The sequence below is a fragment of the Ipomoea nil genome, unplaced genomic scaffold (genome assembly GCF_001879475.1).
Source record: "Ipomoea nil cultivar Tokyo-kokei standard unplaced genomic scaffold, Asagao_1.1 scaffold2759, whole genome shotgun sequence".
NCBI lineage: Eukaryota > Viridiplantae > Streptophyta > Magnoliopsida > Solanales > Convolvulaceae > Ipomoea > Ipomoea nil.
In genome coordinates this window covers 1640485-1666511 of record NW_017619187.1, presented here as the reverse complement: position 1 = coordinate 1666511, position 26027 = coordinate 1640485, and the positions used below count along the sequence as shown (strand labels likewise).

The 26027-nt window shown below is 33.1% G+C and overlaps 2 protein-coding genes and 1 pseudogene across 2 annotated transcripts; 2 read left to right on the top strand and 1 right to left on the bottom strand.

Annotated features, from left to right (window-relative positions):
* Positions 1-1676: 1676 nt before the first annotated feature.
* On the top strand, positions 1677-5968 carry LOC109156736 (LEAF RUST 10 DISEASE-RESISTANCE LOCUS RECEPTOR-LIKE PROTEIN KINASE-like 2.3). The gene is made up of 3 exons (XM_019304570.1): positions 1677-2370; positions 4586-4627; positions 4751-5968. Exons 1-3 carry the CDS (start codon positions 1677-1679, stop codon positions 5839-5841), a joined length of 1827 nt encoding a protein of 608 aa, XP_019160115.1. The 3' UTR covers positions 5842-5968.
* Positions 5969-7786: 1818 nt separating this feature from the next.
* Positions 7787-8776, bottom strand: LOC109156784 (aldehyde dehydrogenase family 7 member B4-like). Its single transcript, XM_019304627.1, has 3 exons — positions 8627-8776; positions 8223-8309; positions 7787-8034 (listed from the first exon to the last, which is right to left on the bottom strand). Exons 1-3 carry the CDS (start codon positions 8759-8761, stop codon positions 7957-7959), a joined length of 300 nt encoding a protein of 99 aa, XP_019160172.1. The 5' UTR covers positions 8762-8776; the 3' UTR covers positions 7787-7956.
* A 4906-nt stretch (positions 8777-13682) lies between these two features.
* Positions 13683-15102, top strand: LOC109156782 (annotated as a pseudogene).
* Positions 15103-26027: the final 10925 nt, after the last annotated feature.

The following is a 26027-nucleotide window of genomic DNA, read 5'->3' as shown; positions in this document are numbered from 1 at the left end:
AATGAGATGCCATTGGAAGTTGGAGATTGGATTTACCTAAAAATTCAACCCTATAAGACAGGTGTCTGTGACAGTATGTAATAAACAATTTGAAGTTGTCTTCTAGATATTTTGGTTCTTACCAGGTGACTGGAAAAATTGGAGTGGCCTATAAGTTGTTACCATCCACTAAGAACATTGTTGCACTTGGTGTTCCACATTTCACATCTCAAGAAGAAGATTGGGGTTGGTGTTACTACACAGATTGATCCTCTAATCACAGGGCAGGAAGGGCAAGTTCTAGCTGAGCCACTTATAGTGCTGGAGAAAATAATGGTTAAGCGGAATAACAAGGCAGTTGTGTAGATTGGAAAAAGGACTGAAATGTGAAGATAGAATTACTTATTTCTTAAAATGAGAATGTCCATTTTTGTGGACAAAAATATGAAAAATGAGTTTGGGACTTGCATTTGATGTCAGAAGTAGTCAAATAAAAAACGCAAGTCCCACTTGCGTTTTTTTTTTTTAATTGGTGTGCCGGCGACACCTTTCACCAGCGAAGGAGAAGGCAATGGTTGCCTTCTCCTTCGCTGGGGAAATCGGCGACCCAAATCGCTGGCTTCTCCAGCGAATTTGGGTCGCCGGTTTCTCCAGCAAAGGAGTAGGCAACCAGTGGCAGTGGCCTTCTCCTTCGCTGGAGAAGCCAGGGATTTGGGTCGCCGGTTTCTCCAGCGAAGGAGAAGGCAACCATTGCCTTCTCCTTCACTGGAGAAGGGTGTCGCCGGCGACTAATTTTTTTTTTTTTTTTTTTTTTTAAACACAAATGCAAGTGGGATTTGCGTTTTTTATTTGACCACTTCTGACATCAAACGCAAGTCCCAAACTCGTTTTTCATATTTTTGTTCACAAAAATAAATATTCAAATTTTGGAAAATAAGTAATTCTATCTTCACATTTTAGTCTTTTTCCGGTGTAGATTCTAGTTCAATGGACTAACTTGCCTTTTGAAGAAGCAACCTGAGAAGATTATTATCAGGTGATGAATCAGTTCCCATCATTTGATCCTTACGGAAGGAGGGGGTGTAGTAACCGCCCTCAATGGTAGCAAGGAAGCCAAGGAAGGTGAAAGGGAAAAAGATGGAGTATGAGAGAATGGTACGTTGAAACTGAGATCCATCAACGTCGTCTTCCAGTGGCAGTTGGCTTCAGCTGACGACATCGCTGTTTAAATAAATTTCCCAGTTTTCATATTTTTGCGTGTTTGTTAATTGGTTGGGGAAAGAAGGAAATGTAATCTGGATTTTTTATGCCAAGTTTTGCAATACAGTTAATCTTCTTCACTCTCCAGTCTCTACTTCTCTCCTCAATCCTCAAATTCTCTTCTCTTCTTCTTCTATCTCTGTTCATTGTATGAGTGTGTTACATATAATTTGCCCCGTTAACTGCGCTGCTAATCAGTAGTAGTCAAACTTGGAAATTGAGTAGCAAATTGGTTGTTTGCTGTTTCTAGCTAGCTTCTAAAGTCACGGCCAGAAGTCCGACTCAATCTACCTACTCTTTCAGCGCTGTGGTTGCATACTCGCGTGAAATATGCAACAGAGTGACCTCAAGTCAAGGTTGACCCTTTAAGTCTTTCTTTTGTTCTCCTCTTTCTATAACTCTCTTCTTCCATTGATAGAGGAGCTGAGGAAGCTGCTATGGCTATGCCCTTCCATCCCTGTTTCTTCTTTCTGATTCCCTTACTGGCCTTCCACTTTGCTCATGGAAAACACGAGTACCTATCTAATTGTCCCAAGGGATTCTCCTGTGGAAATCTCGGTTCTCTGGAGTTCCCTTTTGCTCACCACACAAACCCTCATTGTGGCTTAATCTCAGTAGATTGTGATGCTAAACCACTTGCAACACTCCAGTTGGAAACGGGAGGAGATTGGTATCAGATTGTGAGTATAAGCTGGGATGGCAATACAATCACCCTTGAAGACTCGAAGCTTCAAACGCTCTTCCGTAGCCGTAATTGCTCAATTTCAAACTACAGCGTCAAGTTTCCCAATTCTCCTTCTATCACTTTTGACAATTTGGAAGGAAACAAATTGCAACATAAATATATAAAATGCAAATACAGTGAAGCTGATGCTATCTGCGATTATGAAAGCTATAACTGTTTTTCTGAATTTAGTTTGTATCACAAAGGTGAATTGGTTTCAGAGAATCGCAAATGTGATTCTGCTAACTGTACCCTGTATCCAACTCCAATTGTTGTTGAACGAACAAGTGATCTGTTAACAACTCAATTTGGACTGTACTTTGAAGTTTCACCTGCTTGCAACCAATGTTACAATGGAGGAGGCCAATGTACATCAGATAGCAAAAATGAATTTCAATGTGCAAAAGGTAAGCATTCTTCATTCTTGATTTCTTGTCCTCACAGCTCATCTGATCTGCATGTTTATCTCTTTATCTTACTCTTATTTATGTTCAAATCTCGTAATACAAGAGATAGTGATTTTATTGTTAGAAAAAAGCATTTACAATACTATGTTAAAATAATACCCAATGTTGTTGTAAAAAAATAATACCTAACATTCTTGAAAATTAACCAGCATAGTGATAAAAAAGAGAGGTTTCTATAAGCAATTCGCTTGCTCATTTCGACTAGATGAGTAGCAACCTCACTTGTAGGACCAAAGAATATAAAATTTCACCCCTCTATCAACTCTCTTGTCTTTTCTACTTCTTGCATCAAACTCAAGTTGTAAAAGAACGATATCCTCTATTCCTCTAATATGGAATCAAGTAATTGACTAGTCACATTCAAAAAAGTAATTGACTAGTCACAAACTTACAATCTCCATATATATATATATATATATATATATATATATATATATATATATATATATATATATATATATATATATTCAATAGAGTTAATCCCAGCGGAAGTCTTTTGTCTTTGATGCCAATTTTAAATTTTGAACACTTTTGATCTGACTTTTTCATTAAAACCCTATTTTAAGCAAGGATATTTTTTTTTAATTATTTTCCCAATTAGTTAATTCTAGTGAAGGTCCCTTGTCCATTTTTGCAATTCAACACTCCTAACTCATATTTTGGATATTTTGCAATTCAACACTCCCGACTCATATTTTGGATTTTTTTGTCCTTGCAATGATTTTTTTCCAATAAAACCTTATTTTAAGAAAGTGTATTTTCCGATGACCAAGAAGTAGCATCTTTTTTTTTAACTCTACAACTATAGTAGATGAATCGTAGAATCATGGACTAAATCAATAGCGGTTAGACTAAAGCCAACTGGGTGGCGATATCCTGAACTTTCCATCTACATTGCAAAATGATCACTACGCAACCGGAGGTCCTCAAGTACTTAGCGTCGCCATTGATGAAGGACGATTTGGGGTCAGGTTGAAAGAGATGAAGACACGAGCCAAGTGGAGGAGATGGTGCAATCTACGACTGAAGAGACAAAAACCAAAAAAAAAAAAAAAAAAAAAAAAAACACTGCGTAGAAAACCAAAAAATAATAAAAATTAACAAGACAAAAATGTCCTTACCTAAAATAAGGTATCATCAAAAAAGTCATTGAAAGGTAGTGTTTAAAATCCTACCATGTTGGAGGCAACAAGTTGATAATACTTGAATTGCCACTTGAAAAACTTCACTTACAACCATGCGGCCCTTGTCACAATTTTTTTAAGATCATTTGAATTTCTTCAACCTTACTAAGCATGATTTTGGAGTTCACCATTTTATAGTAAAGGATTTCTTTAACATTACTAAGCACTATTACTCACCGTTGCAAAACTCCCACCTAGGCATCGATTAATCGGTGGTCTAGGCGGCTGGCCGGCTAGGCGACCGACTAGACCACCTAGGCCACTTAGGCCTTCTAGGCGCCGACTAGGCCTCCTATGCACTGACTAGGTCGCCTATCCTAGTCGACCGATTAGTTATTGTTCCCTTCTTTTTTAAATGGGTTATTTCACTCAAAAGTTAAAACAACATCATTTAGAGCGAAATAACCTTAAATTGTTCAAACTTTAGATGTTTTTTAGGTTAATATTTAATATTTTACTATTAACTATTAAAATATTAAATAGTTTATAATTATCAAGTCTTAAAAATTTTTAAACAAATTTTTAAAAAATAAAAAATACGCGGACGTCTAGGTGCCAATTAATCGCTGCCTAGGCGCTCTAGGCTCTAGGTGCCTCGATCCCGAGCGCCCAGTGATTTTTTTCAATCAAGCTATTACGTATATAAGGAGTGTTTGGCGAAAAGATAAAAACTTCAATGAAATTTCTATTTTTCTGCATAAAATGGTAAACCTATTGAAGTTTTTTATTCATTTCTCCACTCCAAAATATCTTCTCAAATTTGTCTGATCTATTCCTTTTCAAAAGTTCCCAAAACCAGCTATTAATCTCATTTTTCAATGAGATCTTCACTTAATTAGAAGATGTTTTTGATTGACTACAAGGACTATGGCTAGATTAGTTTATTCAATTCATCACTAATGGACAAACACTGCACCTATCAAAATGGGATTTATCTAACATTATGTTTCACTTGTTTAAAATAAGAACAGGAAACACAAGAAAGAGAAAGCTGAAACTAGTTCTAGTGACAGGTAAGTTTTGTCCACGTTTAACTTTACCCTTCATGTAACCATCATCAACTGACAACATTTTCTACATTTATGATCGAGCAAATGAGATCGACCTTGATACAAGTACTTTTTCTTCAATCTCAGGCGGAGCAGCACTGGTCCTTATATTCATGTTCATCCTACTACTCTTTATTACCAAGAAACTGTCATTTTGTTCTAAAATAAAGAAGTATCAAGAGACACCAGAGTTTTTAAACGGCCATGGCTTCCTTGCCCTTAAAAGATTCAGTTATTCAGAAGTAAAGAAAATCACAACTTCTTTCAAGGATGAACTTGGTCAAGGAGATTTTGGCTCTGTATATAAAGGAAAATTGCACAATGAAAACCTTGTGGCAGTTAAGGTTTTGAAGGAACTAAGAGCTAGTGGAGAAGATTTCGTCAATGAGGTGGCAAGTATTAGTAGGACTTCTCATGTCAATATTGTCACTCTAATTGGGTTTTGCATTGAAGGCAAAAAAAGAGCTCTTGTATATGAGTTCATGCCTAATGGATCCCTTGAGAAATTCATTTATAACAGTAATCTTTTGACTGGTCGTCAATTAGGATGGAACCTGTTATATCAAATTTCAATAGGCATAGCTCGTGGGTTAGAGTACTTACATCGTGGCTGCAACACTCGAATTCTACACTTGGATATAAAGCCTCATAATATTCTTCTAGATGAAGACTTCTCTCCTAAAATTTCAGATTTTGGTCTTGCAAAGTTATGCACCAAAAAAGAGAGCACCGTGTCAATCTTTGGTGCACGTGGAACTATTGGATATATTGCTCCAGAAGTTGTCTGCAAAAACATAGGAGGAGTTTCTCACAAGTCTGATGTTTACAGTTATGGGATGATGGTTCTTGAGATGGTTGGAGGAAGAAAGAACGTTGATGTTGGAGTTAGCCGCAACAGTAAAATATACTTTCCACATTGGATTTACTCACGACTTGTGTTAGATGATGAGCTTGGATTGATTGGAGTAATGAATGAAGAGGAGAATGAGTGTGCAAGAAAGATGGTAATAGTTAGTTTGTGGTGCATACAAACTGATCCATCAACTAGACCATCAATGTCAAAGGTTGTGGAGATGTTAGAAGGTAACCTAGAAAATTTGCAAATCCCTCCTCAACCTTACCTCTATTCTCCTGCAAGATCCGAGGAACAACATTCATCAGTTGTGTTTATAAGCTAGTACTTGATCTTTGGGTGCACTATATATAGTAATGCTTTTTCATGCATCACATTCTAGTTTTATTGATGTATTATAGTCTACTGAAGTATTATGGTTCCAAAGGACTTATTAGTGCACGAAGATAAGAGTTGAAAGAACTAGTTTTGAAGTATATATGTGAGTGAATTCCATTTTTAGTCCTACTGTTATAGGGGCATTTCCAATTTTAGTCCATTTTAATTTTTTTTGCCACTTTATAACCACTATTATTGAATGTGTTCCACTTTTAGTCCCACCATTAGTATCTCCATCAAGAGGCCGTGTATCTAGGGGTATTTTGACCTTTCTTCTCATCCAAGACTATGTTTGACTAAAGAAATGAGAACATTAAACCTAAAACCTAAGAAACCTCGCCGACCCATGTTGGAACGAACGAAACGATGTAGCTTTGGCTTCCCATTCTCGTTGTTCGAAGAGCCATCTTCGAATATCGGAGGAGGAGGACGAAGCGCCTGGATTAAAAGAGAAGAGACAAACATAAAAAGACCAAAATACCCTTTGATTATACGGCCTCTTGACGAAAATATTAACGGTGGACTAAAAGTGGAACACATTCAATAACAGTGGTTGTAAAGTGGCAAAAAAAATTAAAGTGGATTGAAATTGGAAACGCCCCTATAACAGTAGGACCAAAAATGGAATTCACTCTATATATGTGTATGTTCATCAGTCCTGTTAACAATTAAAGCAAAATAATGTGTATGTTGCGAGCTTAAACCTTTGTTTGCATAAACTAGTTTTATGAGTTACAATGAACACTCAAGCTAAGACTGATGAATAAATGTCCTTCATGTGTCTATTGATTATTGAATTACACCCTGTGGAAATTAAAAGGTCGAGGTCGTTTTAATTAGTTATTTTCTTTTGGCCTACTCTTAAATGCCATCTCCATTATTGGTGGAAAGCTATATATGGCTCGGCACTTTTTTTTTTTTTTTCATTACAAAGAAAGGGGTTAGGGTTACCCACATATACAATCTATGCTGAATTTTTTCATTACAAAGAAAGAGGGTTAGGTTACCCACATATACAATCTATGCCTTCAGCGAGACTTGAACCATAGACCTCCCACATAAGGGAGCAATTGGATACCAGTGGACCACAAGGTCCTTGGTATGGCTCGGGCGCTCGGCACTTTGTTTCTTCTTCCTTCTTCTCTTTTACTTAAATGGCCTATTACACTACTGGAAATCTCGCGTTTTCCGTCCAACAAATGTTGGACAGAAAACGCGATATATTGGTCGGAAACGAAGTTTCCGTCCAACATACCGACCAAAAGGAACGTTCGGAAAAACCTCCGTGGGAAATTCCGTCCAACTACAATTTTTGGTCGGAAATAGCGTCCAACCAACAAAAATTCGACAGAAATTCCGAAAAATAACCCACCATTTTTAAAACGTGGGAACTTCCGACCAACTTTGTGCGTTGGTCGGAAATTCCGTCCAACTACGTGCGTTGGTCGGAAATTTCGACCCAACGTTGGACAGAAAACTCACCTATTATATTTTGTTATTTTCCTTCCAACTGTTGGTAGGAAAATCCTAAATCATATGGAATATTTTTATTATTTTAATATTACCACAATTTTATTTATAACTGTTTTTAATAAATTATGTCATCAACAAATTAATGAACACACTAAATTGAAAATTGAAAATATATTTAAACATCAAAATTATTTACAACAAAAATTATGTTCATGTTCATAAAAAAAAAACATAAAAAATATATACTACTTGATTGATACTCCGTACTACTTAAGTATGAAAATATACTTATTTGATACTACATAAGTATGCTCGCTGCACCCAAATAAGCCTTCAAATCCGGCACTGTTTCAATGGCTTTGATCAATGCAGCATCCACAACCTCTTCAATGAAGTTGATCAAGTGTAGACCTTCACAAAAATGGAATTAACTTGTACATTATTGTTGGCAGGAGAACAAGTCAAGGAACAGTTTCATTGTTGCAGAAGAATAAGACTTTTTTGTTACACCACAGACTTAGTAAAGTAGACATACTTGAACCTCCCCAATTCCTTCGGGTAGTATTTTCCCCATTTCAAGTGAAACAAGTCAGTCAAAGTAGTGAAGTTTTGCTCTAAGTGCATCACCAATCTGCCTAACAATATCACCTCTTTTTGGTGCTGGAATCTGAGACAAAATAGAAATAATCAAGACATTTAGTTTACACTAAAGGAGTCAAGAAGAGATCAAGTACAAAATTAAGATGTTTTTCACACTGTAGGCACACAACTATGTGAGTGACAATACTTTAGGCAGGTGATTTTGACAAAAGTGAAGATAGGGTGACAAGATTGATATCATCGTGATGAATATACCTGCATCCACAGCTTTGCTGCTTCGTTACAAGCCTGCATGCCTTCTTCATAATCTTCAATTGAAGCTTCAACAACTTCGGCTATGGTCTGAGTTAATGAACACAAAAATAAAGATAAAAATAAACTATCAGCGCCGCAATCCATAAAAGGAACTTCTCCTTATTAACAAATAATTATCAACCATACTTGTCGAATCAATGAAATTCGGAACAATAAACTTCAAACAAATTAGGAACTCCAAAATTTTCGTGTAAAAAACACTCCGAAGTTCACTCATAGAACCAAATCATTTATGCAATTTGCCGTTATTGCCAATCTCCATCAACTATTCACTCCATTTTCTCATAATCTCACTGCCTGCTTTTCAAAATCAAAACGAAGAAAACTTAACTAAATGAACTGACCTCATTGTTGGCCGGATTTACAGTGGAGACCGTAGGTCCACTAGCCTTCCACGCCCCATTGACGTAGCAGCTGAGGTTTGTAGGGCCGATTCCGATCTCCTTGAGGAACTCATGCTCACGAGTTATAAACCACATTGGCACGAGTTATAAACCACATTAATTCATGTCATCACCAAAAAAAAAAACATGTATGCTTATATGAGATAGAGATTCTCAACTACCAAGAGTAATAGAGCCAACCACCCCCACAAAAAAAAAAATAAAAATAAATAAACACACACACCAACGATAACATTTTTTTCTTCTTACCATGCGGTTGTGAAGTCACCAAATGCCTAAGTTCTTGATTGTCTCTTCTATTTCCAGTGGTAAAATAAAGGCTCCAGAACTTTCTCCAGATCCTGAATCTTAACCTTATATCTCTTATTAATTTATGTCAGATTCCATTGATGACATTGACATGTGTATAATCAATACGCAATAGCATGTTAAAGGTGACTAAGCAAAGGGCCAAAGGGCCAGCATGCAGTGCAATATTCCACCCATCTTTATGGATGATACAAATAAACAAATAGAAATGTATTGTAAGTAAACCAAATGCAATACTCAAAGAACCAAAACTGGAATAATCCCAAATAGAAATATGCAACGGTAAAGATAATTTGAATTTATTGGCAATATATCACACAACAAGTTTAACCACCCTACTAATGGTAAATAACTATGTGTTTACATCATTACCAAAAATGTACCTTAAACTCAAGCTCAATTAAACCCGTGCTATGTTCAGCATAACATCTTCGATTTGCACACCAGAATCTCTGAACCTTCAGTTCTGTAACCTGTTTACTTAAGTTAGTAATGCTGCTATATATATATATATTAAAACTTATTTCGTTCAGAAATAATATGTATGCATGTGCAAATGAAAGTATCACTTTGCTAGTAGGAGATCCATGAATCCTATGCATTTGCTATCCAATTAATTTCTTTTAGTGTTCTGAAGCCAAGCAATAGTGAATAGCTTTGTTCTAGTGGAATGCATTAAAACTGCAAATGCACACATGTATATATACTAATGTACACAGCTTACATTTCAATAATCAAAATATTTATCAACAAATGCTATATGCACATCTTGTAGAAAATGTTATTGATGCAACTTAAGATACACTATAAGCATATATTGACATCCTCAAGAATAAATATTTATATCAACAAATCAATATGATATATGTATTAAATACACATTTATTTCAAACAAGAGGACATAAACATTTGTGTATACATTTAAATTACTATGTAAATTGCTCCTTATGAAAAAGTTAGCAAAGCCTCACCAGAATGACCAGATAAGAAGAAAAGATGTTCACATACATATTACTTTGCCCTTGGAGAACCAATCGTTATGGACCCGTGTCCAGCATGCTTGCTGGACACGGGTAACAGTGCCGTTAGGCACTGTTATCTCTCTCTCTCTCTCTCTCTCTCTCTCTCTCTCTCTTTTTTTTTTTTTTAAATTTCAGACCGCTTCGTTATAGGAGTATATGTTCACAATTTTATTACTATATGTTAATAACTGTACATTCATAACTCCATAACTGTACGTTCATAACTCCATAACTGTACATTCATAACTCCATAACTGTACGTTCATAACTCCATAACTGTACATTCATAACTCCATAACTGTACATTCATAACTCCATAATTGTACATTCATAATTTTCGAAGCTCTATGTTCACAATTTTAGAGCTCTATGTTCATAATTTTATCACTATATGTTCATAATTGTAAGTTCATAATGTTAGAGCTCTTTGTTCATAATTCGATCAATAATTGTACATTCATAATTCCATAACTGTAGATTCATAATCTCATAACTGTAGATTCATAACTCCATAACTGTAGATTCATAACTCTATAACTGTACATTCATAACTCCATAACTGTACATTCATAATCTTTGAAGCTCTATATTCACAATTTTAAAGCTCCATGGTCATAATTTTATCACTATATATGTTCATAATTGTAAGTTCATAATGTTAGAGCTCTGTGTTCATAATTTCATAATTGTATAACTGTACATTCATAACGGCATAACTGTACATTCATAATCCAAAAAAAAAATAACGCCGTTAACGACAAAACACGCGAATTTTTTTTTAACTAAATGACGCGTTTTTTTTTTAAAGAACGACGTCGTTTTGGGCCCGTGTCCACAATTCAGTGTGGACACGGGTCCAGGGCATAATTTGCCTTGGAGAACATACATGATTTCCTATCTAATATGAACAAAAAAAATGAATATATATGAAATGACTGCCTGTTTGATAAAATTTATTAAGGTCACATTTTTTTAATAGAATTGAAGCAATATATTGATTAAAATGGCACTTTTTTCCCCTAAGTTATATACTTATAGCACTTTTTCCCCCTCAATTATTTAAGTGGCTCTTTTTCCCCCTGAAATGTTAAATGGACATATTTACCCTTAAAATAAATATTTCATTTATTTTTATTCTCAAACAAATTATTACTATAATTTGGTTCAAACCAAACAGATACTATAGCAACCAAACCAAAATATTTCAATTACAATTTATAATCAAAACGCGATATTTAGAGTTTATTAAAATCGCGAACCGGAATGACCGGTTCATGTTCCAAAATGAAAAAATAAAATACATTTATTGTTGAATTTAGACTATTTTAAAATAAAAAATAAAATTTTAAAATAAAGACGGTTCAAAATCACGAACTTGATCCGGAACCGCCGGTTCACGGTTCATGATCCAGTTTTTTTTTATTCTTAAATTTAATAAATTGAAATCCAAATATTGGGTTCTAGATATGAATCATAACTGAAAACTTTTAATTCGATTGCTATAGTGTCTAGTTCAGTTCGAATCGAACCGTGGTAATCGCTACATATACGCAATAATTTGTTGGAAAAGTAAAATAAATAAAATGTTTACTTTAAGGGTAGAAATGTCAATTTAATATATTTGGGGGAAAAACAACCACTTTTAGGGTCCGTTTGGAAAGCAGGAAAATGACTTCTGGAAAATGATTTCTGAAAAATGAGTTAATTTTCGGAAAACATTTTTCTTTCTCGTGTTTAGCTGCACAGTGGAAAACTGTCTTTGTGTGTTTGGTTCATTTTCTGGAAAATGAGGTAGAATTATATAATTAAATAGTTTATATAATTAATTATTTTATTTAAAATATAAAATATTTGTTTTTTGAAATCAAATAATCAAATAATATTATTTATTAAAAAGTAAAAAAAAAAAAAAAAAAAAAAAAAAAGAGACGGCGACCGTGTTCTCTGGTTTCCGGCTGGAAACCAAAGAGCACTGCTCTCTGGTGTCCGGTCGGACACCAGAGAGTAGAAGAGAACACTTCGGTACAGCCACAAATTGAAAACTAAATTCGAAGATGAGAGAACCGTGCGCAATAGGGGTTGGTGCGGAAATTCTCTAGCCAAAAGATGAGATCTAGCCAAAAGATGAGAGAACAATGAATGGAAAATGACTTCCCCCAAAAAAAGGGGAAGTCATTTTCCGGAAAAGAGGCCTCATTTTCCATTGACTATGTGGCATTTTCCTTTGACTTCTATTTTCCTTGCACAGCCAAACACCAAAAACTCGAAAAATGATTTCCAGAAATCATTTTCCGGGTTTCCAAACACACCCTTAAAATAATTGAGAGGGCTAATGTGCTTACATAAATAATTGAGGGGGAAAAAGTGCTATAAGTATATAACTTAGGGGGAAAAAGTGTCATTTTCCCTACAATATATTACAAAGTTAATTAATAAATTAATAATTACAATATAATCATCGCCATGGTAACAATTAATGATTATTAAATATAACCTTTCAAAATGATGGGGATCGGAACTAAATTAAAAATGTGTTGCCATTAACTCACAGGAAACTCTAACTCACATATTTATGAACTACAAGTCTACAAGGCTATAACTAGATAAGGGAAATGAGTTAACTGAAGTGACCTTTTTTTTTTTGTTATAAATAGGAACCCACTAGGCCTACTCTTAATTAAATGGCAAATTATGTTGTCGACTCGTGTCCATAATGCATTGCGGACACGAGTCCAAAACGACTTCGTTTTCAGGGAAAACGCGGCATTTCAATTATTAAAAAAAAAATTGATTTTCTCGCCGTTAACGGCGTTATTCATTTGTGCCATTGTGAATGTACAGTTATGGAATTATGAATGTAAGTTATAAAATTATGAACACAGAGCTCTGGCATTATGAACTTACAATTATGAGCATATACTCCTATAACGAAGCGGTTTGAAAAAAAAAAAAAAAAAAAAAAAAGTGAAAGATAACGGTGCCACTAACGGCACTGTTACTCGTGTCCACAATGCATGTTGGACACGGGTCCATAGCATAACGATTGTAATTACATGTATAAAAATATTACAAATTTACTCGATACTTCCAAAGAATGTAAACAACTTTTTATAGAATTCACAAGATGAAGTTGTCATATCTAACATTGTTACATCAGTTTGGCAGGGCAAGTTGAACAAGGACCATTGACCCAGTCAAGCCATCCTCAATTCCTTGATTCGAGCTCTCATTCATTAAAATATACTTCCATGTTTATCGAACTTCTACTAATCAGCTATTCATCAGTATCACAAAATCACAAATAATGAACCAAAAAATCATATGCATCTTCATAGTGTTAAATTTTGTCCTTCTGCCACAAAAATCTTCTTCTTCTGCTGCTGCTGATGATGATGATCTTCAATATCAAGCCTGTGAGACAAAGAAATGTGCCCATGGTCCAGAAATAATGTATCCCTTTTATCTTCAAGGTCGATCAGCAAGAATCTTATTGTGGTTTCCCAGAGTTCAACATCAGTTGTGATGGGCAGGGCTATCCGATTCTTCGCATACCTGAAAATGATTACGTAGTCGACAACATTTCCTATGACAACAATTCTTTAAGTGTTTATAATGCTGCCGTTTCAGGACCGAAGGCTGGTTGTCTTCCACCACTTAACGCAATATTTGGCTTATTTTTATAGATGCCGAGACCACGAGAAAGAGCAAGCGGAAAATAATTATAATCACAGGTTAGTTTTGTCATTATCTATCATTCATGGGAAATTATAGTAGCCATCATATATTGACAAACAACATTTTCCTACACTATATTCATGAGGAAACAAGACCTTAATTGATAAATGCTCTTTACAGTTATAGGTGGGGCAGCACTGAACCTTATATTCATGTTCATCCTATTACTCTGCATTACCAAGAAACTGTCATTTTGTTCTTCCGTGGATCTCACAACTGAGGTAGAACAGTTTCTTAAGAGCCATGGATCTTTAGCTCCAAAAAGATTTAGATATTCAGAACTAAAGAAAATCACAAACTCATTCAAGAATGAACTTGGTAAAGGAGGTTTTTGATGTGTATATAAAGGAAAGTTAGGCAATGGAAACCTAGTGGCAGTTAAGGTTTTGAAGGAACTAAGTGCCACTGGAGAAGAATTCATCAATGAGGTGGCCAGTATCAGTAGGACTTCTCATGTTAATATCATCAACCTTATTGGATTTTGCATTGAAAGAAGAAAAAGAGCTCTTGTTTATGAGTTCATGGTTAATGGATCCCTTGAGAATTTTATTTATGACGATAAATCTTTGATGGGTCATCAATTGGGATGGAACATGTTATATAAAATATCAATAGGTATAGCCAGAGGGTTAGAGTACTTGCATCGCGGCTGTAACACTCGCATCCTACACTTGGATATAAAGCCTCACAATATTCTTCTAGATGAAGACTTCTCTCCCAAGATTTCTGATTTTGGTCTTGCTAAGCTATGCACCAAACAAGAGAGCATTGTTTCACTCCTTGGTGCACGAGGAACTATCGGATATATTGCTCCAGAAGTTGTTTGCAAAAACATTGGATCGGAGGAGTTTCTCACAAGTCAGATGTTTATAGTTATGGGATGGTGGTTCTCGAGATGGTTGGAGGACGAAGGAATGTCGATGTTGGGGCTAGCCGCAATAGTAAAATATACTTTCCACATTGGATTTACACACGGCTTGTGTTAGATGATGAGTTTGGATTGAATGGAGTAACGAATGAAGAGGAGAAGGAGTGTGCAAGAAAGATGGTAATAGTAAGCTTGTGGTGCATACAAACTGATCCATCAACTAGACCATCAATGTCAAGGGTAGTGGAAATGTTAGAAGGTAAAGTGGAAGATTTGCCAATCCCCCCTAAACCTTACCTCTATTCCTCCACGGAATCAGAGGAACAACACTCATCCCCAAAACCTTACCTCGGTTCCCCAACGAGTTCCGAAGAACAATCCTCATCCTCTGTGTTTATAACTTAGTACTTGATTCTTGGTTTCATTATAGAATGTTTTTCATACATTACAATCTAGTTCCATTGGTACGTTGTGAGCTTAAATCTTGTCTTATTTAAATTAATTTTATGAGTTGCAATGACCACTCAATTCAAAATTGAGGGAATGTGATAAAAGTACATTATTTTGTATAATATACTGTGGACCGCGGTCCACAATGCATTGTGGTTCAAGCATCAAATATGCACTGCAGTTTCATTTCAACACAACTAAAGTATCATTTTGATATAACTACAGTTTCGCTTGACAATATACACTCAAATATGTGAAATTGTCATTCAGTTTCATTTTGTATACGCTACATTTTCATTTCAACACAACTAGAGCTTCATTTCAAATCAATTGCAGTTTCATTTGATAATATATTCCGTAATTAATAAAAATAATACATGAGACAGTGTCAGTTTAAATACACTATAGTGTCTGCAGTTTTAGATCATGGTTCATAAAGCTTTGTGAACCACGGTCCACAGTATATTGCTGCTACACCAATTACTTGGCTCATGTAAGTGACCAAATACGGGCTACTGATCTTCGTTTGTGCAGTTTACTTGGGCCGGAAAAGAGTTTGTATATTAATTGGGCCAATCAAATAAATAATAGCAAGTTATGCTATGCAACCGTGTGCACCATTCTATGTTCATAGTTACTGAACTATATATCATAATCATAAAGCTTTATATTCATAATTTTTGAACTTCATATTCATAATTATTGAACTCTATATTCACAATTACAGAATTCTATGCTTATAATTTTCGATGTTCATATTCCCAATTGTTGAACTCTGTATTCACAAATCACAGAACTATATGTTCATAATTTGATAATTATACAATTTAGAAATTATGAATCTACAGTATAGATATTATAAATCTGCAGTATAGAAATTATGAATTTATTGTGTAGAAATTATGAATCTACGGTTTAGAAATAATGAATTTACAATATAAATTTTATGAATCTACAATATAGAAATTATGAATTTATAGTATCGAAATTATAAATCTATAGTATAGAAAATATGAATTGGAATCGTGTTCATCTTGCATAGTGCACACGGTTGCATAGGATAACGTTCCATAAATAATTTAGCAATTAAATGCTTAATTTCAATTTTAGTTTCTTGACTATTTTTTCTGACTTCAATTCTCGAGTTTAAAATTGATTAAATATTGTCATCAATTTTTGAAAATATATCACTTTTAGTCTTCACAAAGACCTAAAGCGATACTTCTTATAACTTAAAAAAATTTGTTGATTAAAATTAATGCCAGCTTGAGAATATTATTTTAGATACGTACTAATTTTGTTGATAATGAAGAAGAAATTAATATTGTTGATATGGTCAATGAATTTTTAAAAAGATATATATAAACGATATAAAAAATTGTTGTCACATAAAAAAGGTGACCTGCAATTAACCTAAAGAACCAATTATTATGATATAATTTTACGATTTTAACATGTTTAGCATTTTAAATACACCTTTTTTTTTTTTCAATTCAATGGTCTAATAGACTAAAAACATGTTTGTGTGTAGCTTGATGATTTATTTGAACATTTTTCTTTTAAATTATATTAGCGCTCGTCCTCTCATGGAACTAAAGTGATGATACCTTAAAACTAAAAAGCAACATATTTTAATAATCCGGAACCAAATCTAATCCATTCAAAAATTAAAGGCAAAGTGAAAAAAACAAGAAGATTAAAATTAATCCATACCAAAGCGCTCCAGCGGGACAATTAGAGCAAAGAAAAGTGCAAGCAGTCAAAGGGGAAAAAGAAATTGTAGCTTTCAATTCAATAATGACATTATATTCCCTTTTGAATTCATATATACATTGGAAAAGCTCCATGGAAGCAAAACCCACACTAGACAAACATTAAAAAAAGTTATTAAACAATCATAAACCTAATGAAAACACTCCTAACCTTTCTCTTTTTTGTCTTTAGACCGAATAATTACAGTGCAAATAAAGCAAATCCTTCCTAATAATGCTAAACTTGGTTTCCATTACAAAGGACAAACTCACACCACTTTATCCTCCCCTCTCTGCCCACTACTTTCTTTTTAAAGCTTTTGCTTTATTATGTACTTCCCTTTTTCCATCTGCCACTCCTCCTCGTTGAATTCTTGCAACTTTACATGGTGTAGGGGTGCCCTACACATTTTGGGCACCTCAACTCTTTGTGTGTGACAAACATTATGCATGTCTCCTGTGGTTATGGCTCCTTCCAAAAATGGGAAGACCATAAAATTTGGATATGACAATTAAGTAGTACAAAATTAAGAAAATTTAATTTGGCATAACTAACTTAATTAAAAGCTAGTAATTACTAGACGTTACTTAAATTTTGTTTTGTAGAGCTTATTTTACAGATTATAAATTATTTTAAGTTACAAATGAGCTATAATCTCTGTTTGGTAAAACATGAAGAACTTAAAATAATACTCCTTATGTCAAATTTTGTTTATTTGGTTCGGTTAACGAGACTTGGCTAAAATTATTTTGAATTTAATTTTTTTATAATATTAAGTTTAGTATTAGTATATAAAATTTATATATTTAGAAACTACATTAAAAGTATTATTAAACACAAAAAACAAATTTAAAAGTAATTGAAATTACTAAAGAAAATAAGTAATGAAGAAAGAGTTTATTGACCAATGAATAATAAACAGGACAAGGCAAAATAGGACAGATTTAGTAGCTTATTTTGAAACGCATCCCAAGTAACGTTTCAAAATAAGCTCCTAGAGCTTATTTATAGGCTCTGTTTGGCAAACCTAACTGAAAAATCATAAGCTAGGAGCTGAAAGATGAAAATGAGCTGAAAGCTATAAGCTAGGAGCTAAAAACTTAAGAGCTGTTAAGCTAACTGTTATGGTTGAAAGTGTTTGGTAAAATTAGCTTTTTGATAAACTGATTAATGTAAAAAGACTAAAAAGGACATCTTTAAAAAATTTAAAGTAGTTTGTTTACATATTAAAATTTAACATTTTGAAATAAAACTATTAGTATAATCATGATCTAGCATCATAACATCTTTATCCTATTCACCGTATATTATTAGATAATCAATTTTAAAATAATAATAATAATAATAATAATAATAATAATAATAATAATAATAATAAACGATAAAGGTGTAGATAAAGGATTTGTCATTTCTTTAAAAATGTTTAATAATAATAATAAAGGATTTGTCGTGTGAATTGTAGAGACAAATGAGAAGTAAAGAATTTTTAATTGGGAAGGATAAATGATATTATTTCTTTAAAATAATAAGGATAAAAATAGAAAAAAAAGTTAGGAAGCTCCTAGCTTATTTTGAAACGCTACCTAAGGTAGCGTTCCAAAATAAGCTCTTATTTTAAGCTAGGAGCTTATTTTGAGAACATTATCAAACAAAGCTTATAGCTTATTAGTAGCTTAAAATAAGCTATAAGCTCTGTCAAACAGAGCCATAGTTTAAAATAAGCTATAAGCTCTACCAAACAAAGCCGAGAAAAAATTAATTTTCAAAAATTAGGATAAAACATGATAATGTACAATAAATAAAAAGAAAAGGATAAAATATTATGGTATATTTTAAATATTTATTATTTAAATATGTATAAATATTAATTGTCTATTATTTTTATAATTAAAATTAATATACCATATTGATGTATACCCTATAACTAAAAATATATGGATATATATGAGTCGGAATAATGAATCATATTTGTGTTTCTTTCAACTCATATTTTTTAATTAAACCCTTGAAACACGTTCTAAAATTTCATTTAGTGTGACATAAATAGCCCCAAAACGTTTTGAAAATTCAAAAGATGTCCAAAATATAATAATAATAATAATAATAATAATAATAATAATAATAATAATAATAATAATAATAATAATAATAATAATAATAATAATAATAATAATAATAATAATGTACCTCCATAATTGTTTCCTTGCATTATAGTTAAATAAAAAATAATAATTCTCAATATAAAAGAACAATACTAAATTAATAATGCCTTGAAACTAAAATTTTCAACTTTAAACCTACCAACTTAATTGAAAGCCTTTATTGGCTCTTTTTTTTCGTATCCATTATATTTCTTGTGTATGAAGAGAAATCTCTCGATTTCATATCTCTAGTGTTGACAAGAGAAGAAATATATTAACAAAAAAAATGTTATTTTTCAAATATTATATTGAGGTGGAGCTGATTTATCCAAAATAAAAAAAAAAGAAAAAAAAAAAGAAAAGGCAGAGTGGAGAATTTTAAAAAGAGCAAAAGCAGGAATTGAAGCTTCCTTTATTCATTTCCAGCTGCATCAACACAACTTTCCTTCTCATTCTCGGGATACATGTTTCCTTAATCGAGTTTTTTTTTTTTTTTTTTAAATCACCTTAATCGAGTTAATACTCGATTTGGTCTCTCGACTATTAAGATTCCACCACTTTGATCCTCGACTTACAAACTTGTTCAATTTAATCTCTAGCTAGGTAATTGTTAACCAAAATAGTCCTAACCAAGACTATTTTAATTTGGACAAATAACTATTTTACGTAAAATCACATAGTTGAGGATGAAATTGAGCAAGTTTGGATGTTCATGACCAAAATGGTGAAACCCTTATAGTTGAGGGATTGTAATTTCGTAAAAAAAAAAAAAAAAAAGAATAAAGTAGAAATTTAAATTACATTGTTTGGTAGTCAAAAAATAGAATAATTGAAAATTGAAATAGAAGTGAATAAATACTAAAATGCACTTGTATAATAATAATAATAATAATAATAATAATAATAATAATAATAATAATAATAATAATAATAATTCACAATAAAATTACAATTTCACAAAGTATGGAATTGCAATTCCAAAATTGGAAGAAAATACAATTCTGTAAAATTACAATTCCTTCCAACCAAACAATGAAATTACAATTTTATGAAATTTAATAAAAATAAAATTACAATTTCATCCTATCAAACGCTCCATATAATTTATACATTGTTGAACCAACAACCTCATATATATTGTTCCCAAACTACAACCTCATATATATAGTGTTACTGTGTTACATCTATCATCTATGCACGTGATCCTGCTTTTAATTAATACGAGAATTAATTCCAATCAAAATCGAGAATTTTTTAATGCATACAAATAATATTTAAAATTCAGTTGGCGTGGGCTCTCGGTTTCCGTTCTGGATCGATCTTTTGACGATTATATTGGGGAGTTTATAATTATTTATGAATTTATTATTATTATTTTGCATGCACTAAAGGAAAAAAAAAAAAAAAAAAAAAAAAAAAAAAAAAAAAAAAACAATCGTTTTAGTAAATGAAAATCATAAAATCAAGAAAGAGCAATTAATGTCTCATAGCATTGATCCAGTGAGTTCTTATTTAATCCTTAATTTTAGTGACTGGGTAGAAAATTGATTTCTATCACAAACATTAGAGTTTGAGTTTAGGTTGAGTTCCTTGTAGAGACGTCAGTTTTCCTCGTCTCCGTTGGTGATTCCAGATCCCTACCCTAACGGGAACAGGAATAGGGAAAAAATTTGAGGAATGAGGGCGAGAATGTGGAATGTTTTCAATTCTCTCCGGGGGACAGGGATGCAGATGGAGATACCCTTTCTTTTACAAAAAAAAAAAAAAAAAAAAAAAACTAGTTTAATTAAAGTTTAACTGGGAAATGGCCTGGGATTCCCTTTCTTTTACAAAAAAAAAAAAAAAAAAAAAAAAAAAAAAAAAAAAAAAAAAAAAACTAGTTTAATTAAAGTTTAACTGGGAAATGGCCTGGGATTCCCCGTCCTTGAAAATTCCATGCGGGGATAGGGATGTGGAAATATTTCTAATCCCTGCATTGTGATGGGGAAGGGGACATGGATCGGGATGGGATTTTGGGGCCGGGACGGGAGTATACTCCCCGCTCTCTTCTCGTTTCACCCTGCTGCCCAGTTGACATCCCTACATAGTTTGATAACTTATTAATGGGCTAAGTACATGTTTATGAAGTACATGATACCGTTCAGCGGAGTTGAAAATTTTGGTTATAACAAGTAGGATATAAAATAAAAGTGGAGAAAGTGATGGAGCATGCTGGTCACAAGAGAAGATTGCATTAAAGTGCGGAAATAGCTAGCATGCCTCCATGGACAAATCAAGCCTTTGAGCTCTGTGTATCTTATAGCTCCACTTTTTGGACCATTTTCATGCTGTTCCAACTCTTACATCAAATCCGGCCTTCAATCCCCCTCAAAATTAACTACATTTAATTTTGTACTTGACTATTGTGATAGTATTGATTTTACAAGGCGTTTGGTTGGAAGGATTTTAAATTCCCTTCCCACTTAATTCTCACATAATTCCAAAGACCATTAAATTCCGTAATTTGGTTGGTGGGAATTGCAATTCCATGGAATTGCAATTCCCCCATTTTAATGGAATTAAAATCCCATGTCCCCCCCCCCCCCTGGTATTTTAATTCCTGGGAAAAAAAGATAGTGATGAGTCAAAATTACCCATTCCTTTTTTTAACCTAAAATTAATGTCTAACAACAATAATGGACATTTTTGACTTTATACTACTTATTCCCTTTCAATTCCCATGTATACCAAACATTGGAATTGAAATTCCCAGTAATTTTATTCCTGTCAACCAAACACTGGAATTTAAATTCCCACTTTATTCCCAGTAATTCAACTCCCATGGAATTACAATTCCTTTCCCACATAATTCCCTCCCTCCAACCAAACGCCCTGTTAATGTTTTTTTGGTTAGCTTTTTTATTATATTATTACTATCAAAAATAAGGTCAAAATTGTAATTTCACTTTCTCACAAAAAGTTAAAACAAAAATTGAAGTGAAACATTAAAGATGGTCATCAACCTCATAGGAATTTTACATGGTGATGTATTGAAGAAGAATTTAACATTATTTTTCTAATCCTAAGCCCATAGAACTCTGCTCTTAGAGCCACTGCAGAGGTAAATCACGAATTGTGCAATCAATCCATTTATCAGACCCTAATCTTTATATGTGCACAAAAACTCCCAATACACACCTTCCATCATCCTAATTCTTTTTCCATTCATGTTTCTAGTAGGATTCGGATCTTTACCATACTATCTTCAATCATGACTTCAAGTTAGATGACGAACTACTACACTACGAACCTAAGTGTTGTAAGTACATGGAGTTTTGAGTAGTGGGCAGCAATGGTCACCTCAACTTCACAAAAAAAAAAAAAAAAAAAAAAAAAAAAAAAAAAAATCCTTCACAATGTGATAATTCGTTGCTATCAAGGTCAACCGGGCCGGGCACTAAACCACTTGTTGGACATGCATCAATTATTTTGCAACATTGAGTGTCCAATCAATCAAAGCCGTACTATGTGTTTTGTAAAGAACCCAAGCTTTATTTATTGTTTTGATTTTATTTGTTTTCTTGTCTTCTTCTACCTCTTCTATAAAAGAACAATTAGATCGAGGGGATAATTGAAAACAATAAAGTAATCCCCCATGCACAAATTAAAATTATTACATTTTATGTGCACGAAAGTGATTACTTTACTCCCATTTAAGCATCTCATGCAATTGCATTAAAGAAGTAGCGATAAAAATTAGAAACAATAATTGAGGGTGTCTAGCTCTCTTACAAGGTTTTGCCCCGTTAGATCTAACACTGCTTTCAGAATGGTCCCATGAGTGATAATGAGGGCTCATAATCACTTGGTGGTTTCAAGGGTATGGTAGAATAAGAAATAAAGTTGAGTTATGGTCGAGTAGGTATAGTGTAATTTTCGTACTAATAATTACGAGTTTCATTCTTGTCACCAGTTGAACCCGTTACACATGGTCTTACAATGTGATTTACTTCTCTTATGTGATTTACAGCTGAGTTGTAGACTACTATTTATTATGACTTGTTCATGAGCTGGTCTAGAAACCTCAAGCCTGTGGATATTAAAAGTGACTTTTGAATTATTGCGACTTGCGATTGGGAAAGTGAATCGAGAAATTGAGGTGAGGAACCTTTATTATAATACTATTCAGACAATTAATGACCTCCTCCGTAGAAGTTGGAGTTACAGTGGATCATACTGTGCACACAAGCTTATCTCATTGATTCAATATACCATATTTAAGAGAAGAGATTAATGTTTGAACTTGGGCAGCGGCAGTGTGAGGATTATGTCTAAAATGGACAGATTTCTTGTGTGCACCGGCATTTGACCATGTCTGCTGAGTTACTGAGTCACCGTGATTTACATTCTCTCAAATGCTTTGTTGGGTTGAGATGTGGAAAACCCTTGAGGTTGGGGATTCAACCATTTGGGAGAAGAAGAGTTGCATCATACCACAATCCGTTTTGACCTTTCCTTATGTGAAAATTTCCTCCTCTCCTAAAAACATTATCCTTCAATTACTCAACATCTTAAAAGTCTCAAATCCTGAAACACAGCCCTTCAATAGTGATCAATATAATTGGAGTAGGGTTAGGGTACGGTGGGTGTGATTCGTGTGAAGTAGAGAAGAGAAGATGAAAAGAGAGGAAGAGGTTGTGCATTTGTTTGGATGGGTCGCTCTTGCTAACCTATCAAAGGAAAAGTGTAGGCCACCATTTTCCTTCCATAATTATATATAGTTCAACATTAAAAATCATAAATGTAGTAAGAAATTAATCGTAGTATACTTTTGGTTCCGAAATTTAATTTGAATTAGTCTTTCAATTATAATCTTAATGTAAATTTAATTTATTAATGTAATGAAACAAAACTCTAAGATCATTGATTAAATCCATTATTTTTGTTTGGTGCTTCAAAAGATTTCAAGACGGCCTGATGTTAAATTCTAATCCTGCAAGAGGCAACTACATCTACATCAAACAAAAGATGAGTCTTGATCTCTTTTGGTGCTTTGTTCAACACCATGGTTCTCCTTCTCCAGTTGCCTGTTTGACCCAAATTGGCAAGAGTGTTAGTACACTTGTTTCCCTCTCACATGTGACAAATTACCTAGTTAAAAATTTTGGAACTAAAAAATTATAATATAAATAACTTAGAAACTAAATTTCAATGTTGAAAAAATCGCTAGGCGCCCTCTAGGCGGACGCCTAGAACGCCTAGGCGAGCGCCTAGGATGCCGACCGCCTAGCGCATAGGCGTGATTTTTGCAACACTGCTAAATTTACATCACGAGTATATTTAAGTGAGGGAATAAAATGTCATTTTTTTTCCTCTTAAAAATTGTATAATTATTTGCACAAGCTCTTAGAAAGTATCATTTAGGGTTTAGATGAAAATTTTGTTGAATTATTTGGATGACACCATTTTCAGTTTATTGCGTAAATTATAATTTCCCCCTCCAACTTAGGATTTAGGGTTTATATGAAAAATTTGTAGAATTATTTGGATGAGACCATTTTCAGTTTATTGCGTAAATTATAATTTTCCCCTCCAATTTTCTTTTATAAAGAAATTCCGTAAAAATGTCATTAAACATTATTGGAAAAAATTTCCTATAAATAACTAGGCAAAAACTTGTGTGTCTCACCATGAGACATGTCAGGTCAATATGAAATTATAATAATACTTATATGTTCAAATGTAATACTAATCAAAAATAAAATTTTTGTTACTTATAAGGGTAATGTAATACTTTTAAAGGAAAATCTAATAATTTAAATTTTGATTTAGAAGTATTACATTTTTCTTTAAAAGTATTATATTTTCCCTTATAAATAAGGGGCGCTTGCCAACATTACTTATTATAGAAAATATAATATTTTTGATGTAAAATATAATACTTTTACATCAAAATGCAAAAGTATTACATTTTTTTTTTCAAAAGTATTACATTTTTCCTTATAAGTAACAAATTTTTTATTCATGATTAGTATTACTTTTGAGCATATAAGTATGATATTTGCGCATATAAGTATAACATATGCATGATGATCCAACCCGTATCACGAATAAAGATCCGTGAGAGGTCTCACGCACGTGTCAAATAACTAACCTTCTATTCTTGCTTGTCGATTGAAATCTCAGTTTAATATTGGTGAATTTCTTGCTTAATAAACCTTAAGAAAGTATGTACTCTGTAGTAGTTAAGATTTTTATTAATTTAGCTTAATAACACAGTCAGAGCACCTCACAAGGTTCCAAATTCAACTTGTTGTGAAAGTTTTTATTGGCCTTCTTCTCGATTTGAACCAGACAACTATAAATCTCCTGTGATCTTTTGCATCTTAAGGTTACAAGAAAACTTCACTCAAAACACACATTCAAATAGTAACCACAGGTTTTCTCATAAATCAAAAGTCTTTGGGGTCGTTTACTTCATTTCTCTGTTTTTCTATTTCCAGTTTTCCATTTATCCATTTCTCCAATTTTCCTTCTCCATTTCTCCAGTTTTTCATTTCTCCAATTTTCTAATTTTCATTCCCCATTCCTCTAGTTCTTCATTTCTCTAATTTTTTGTTTTTATTAAATACAATCATCTCATATATCATTTTTACATTTCTACAACAAAATAATAAAAAAAAAAAATAATAATAATAATAATAATAATCTTCTGAAGAAGGGGGAAACCTGAAGCAATAATAATAATAATAATAATAATAATAATAATAATAATAATAATAATCTGAAGAAGAGGGGAAAAACTGAAGCATTAATAATATTATTATGAACTGGGAAGAAAGTCAAGAAACTGAAGGTGAAGAGGCGGAAAGCTAAAGGAGAAAAATTCAAAACAAAGAGCAAGGCAGTGTTCGAACCAGCGACATATTGGCCAAAGTTACTGTTCACCCGTTTTTTTTTTTTTCATTCTTCCATTTGGAGATATCCAAATTTGTTTTCTCCAAAAATGTACATGAAGTGAAAAAATGGAGAAGAGTTAGGCAATTAGAGAATAGATTTTAGTAAACAAGTTTTCCATTTTCCAT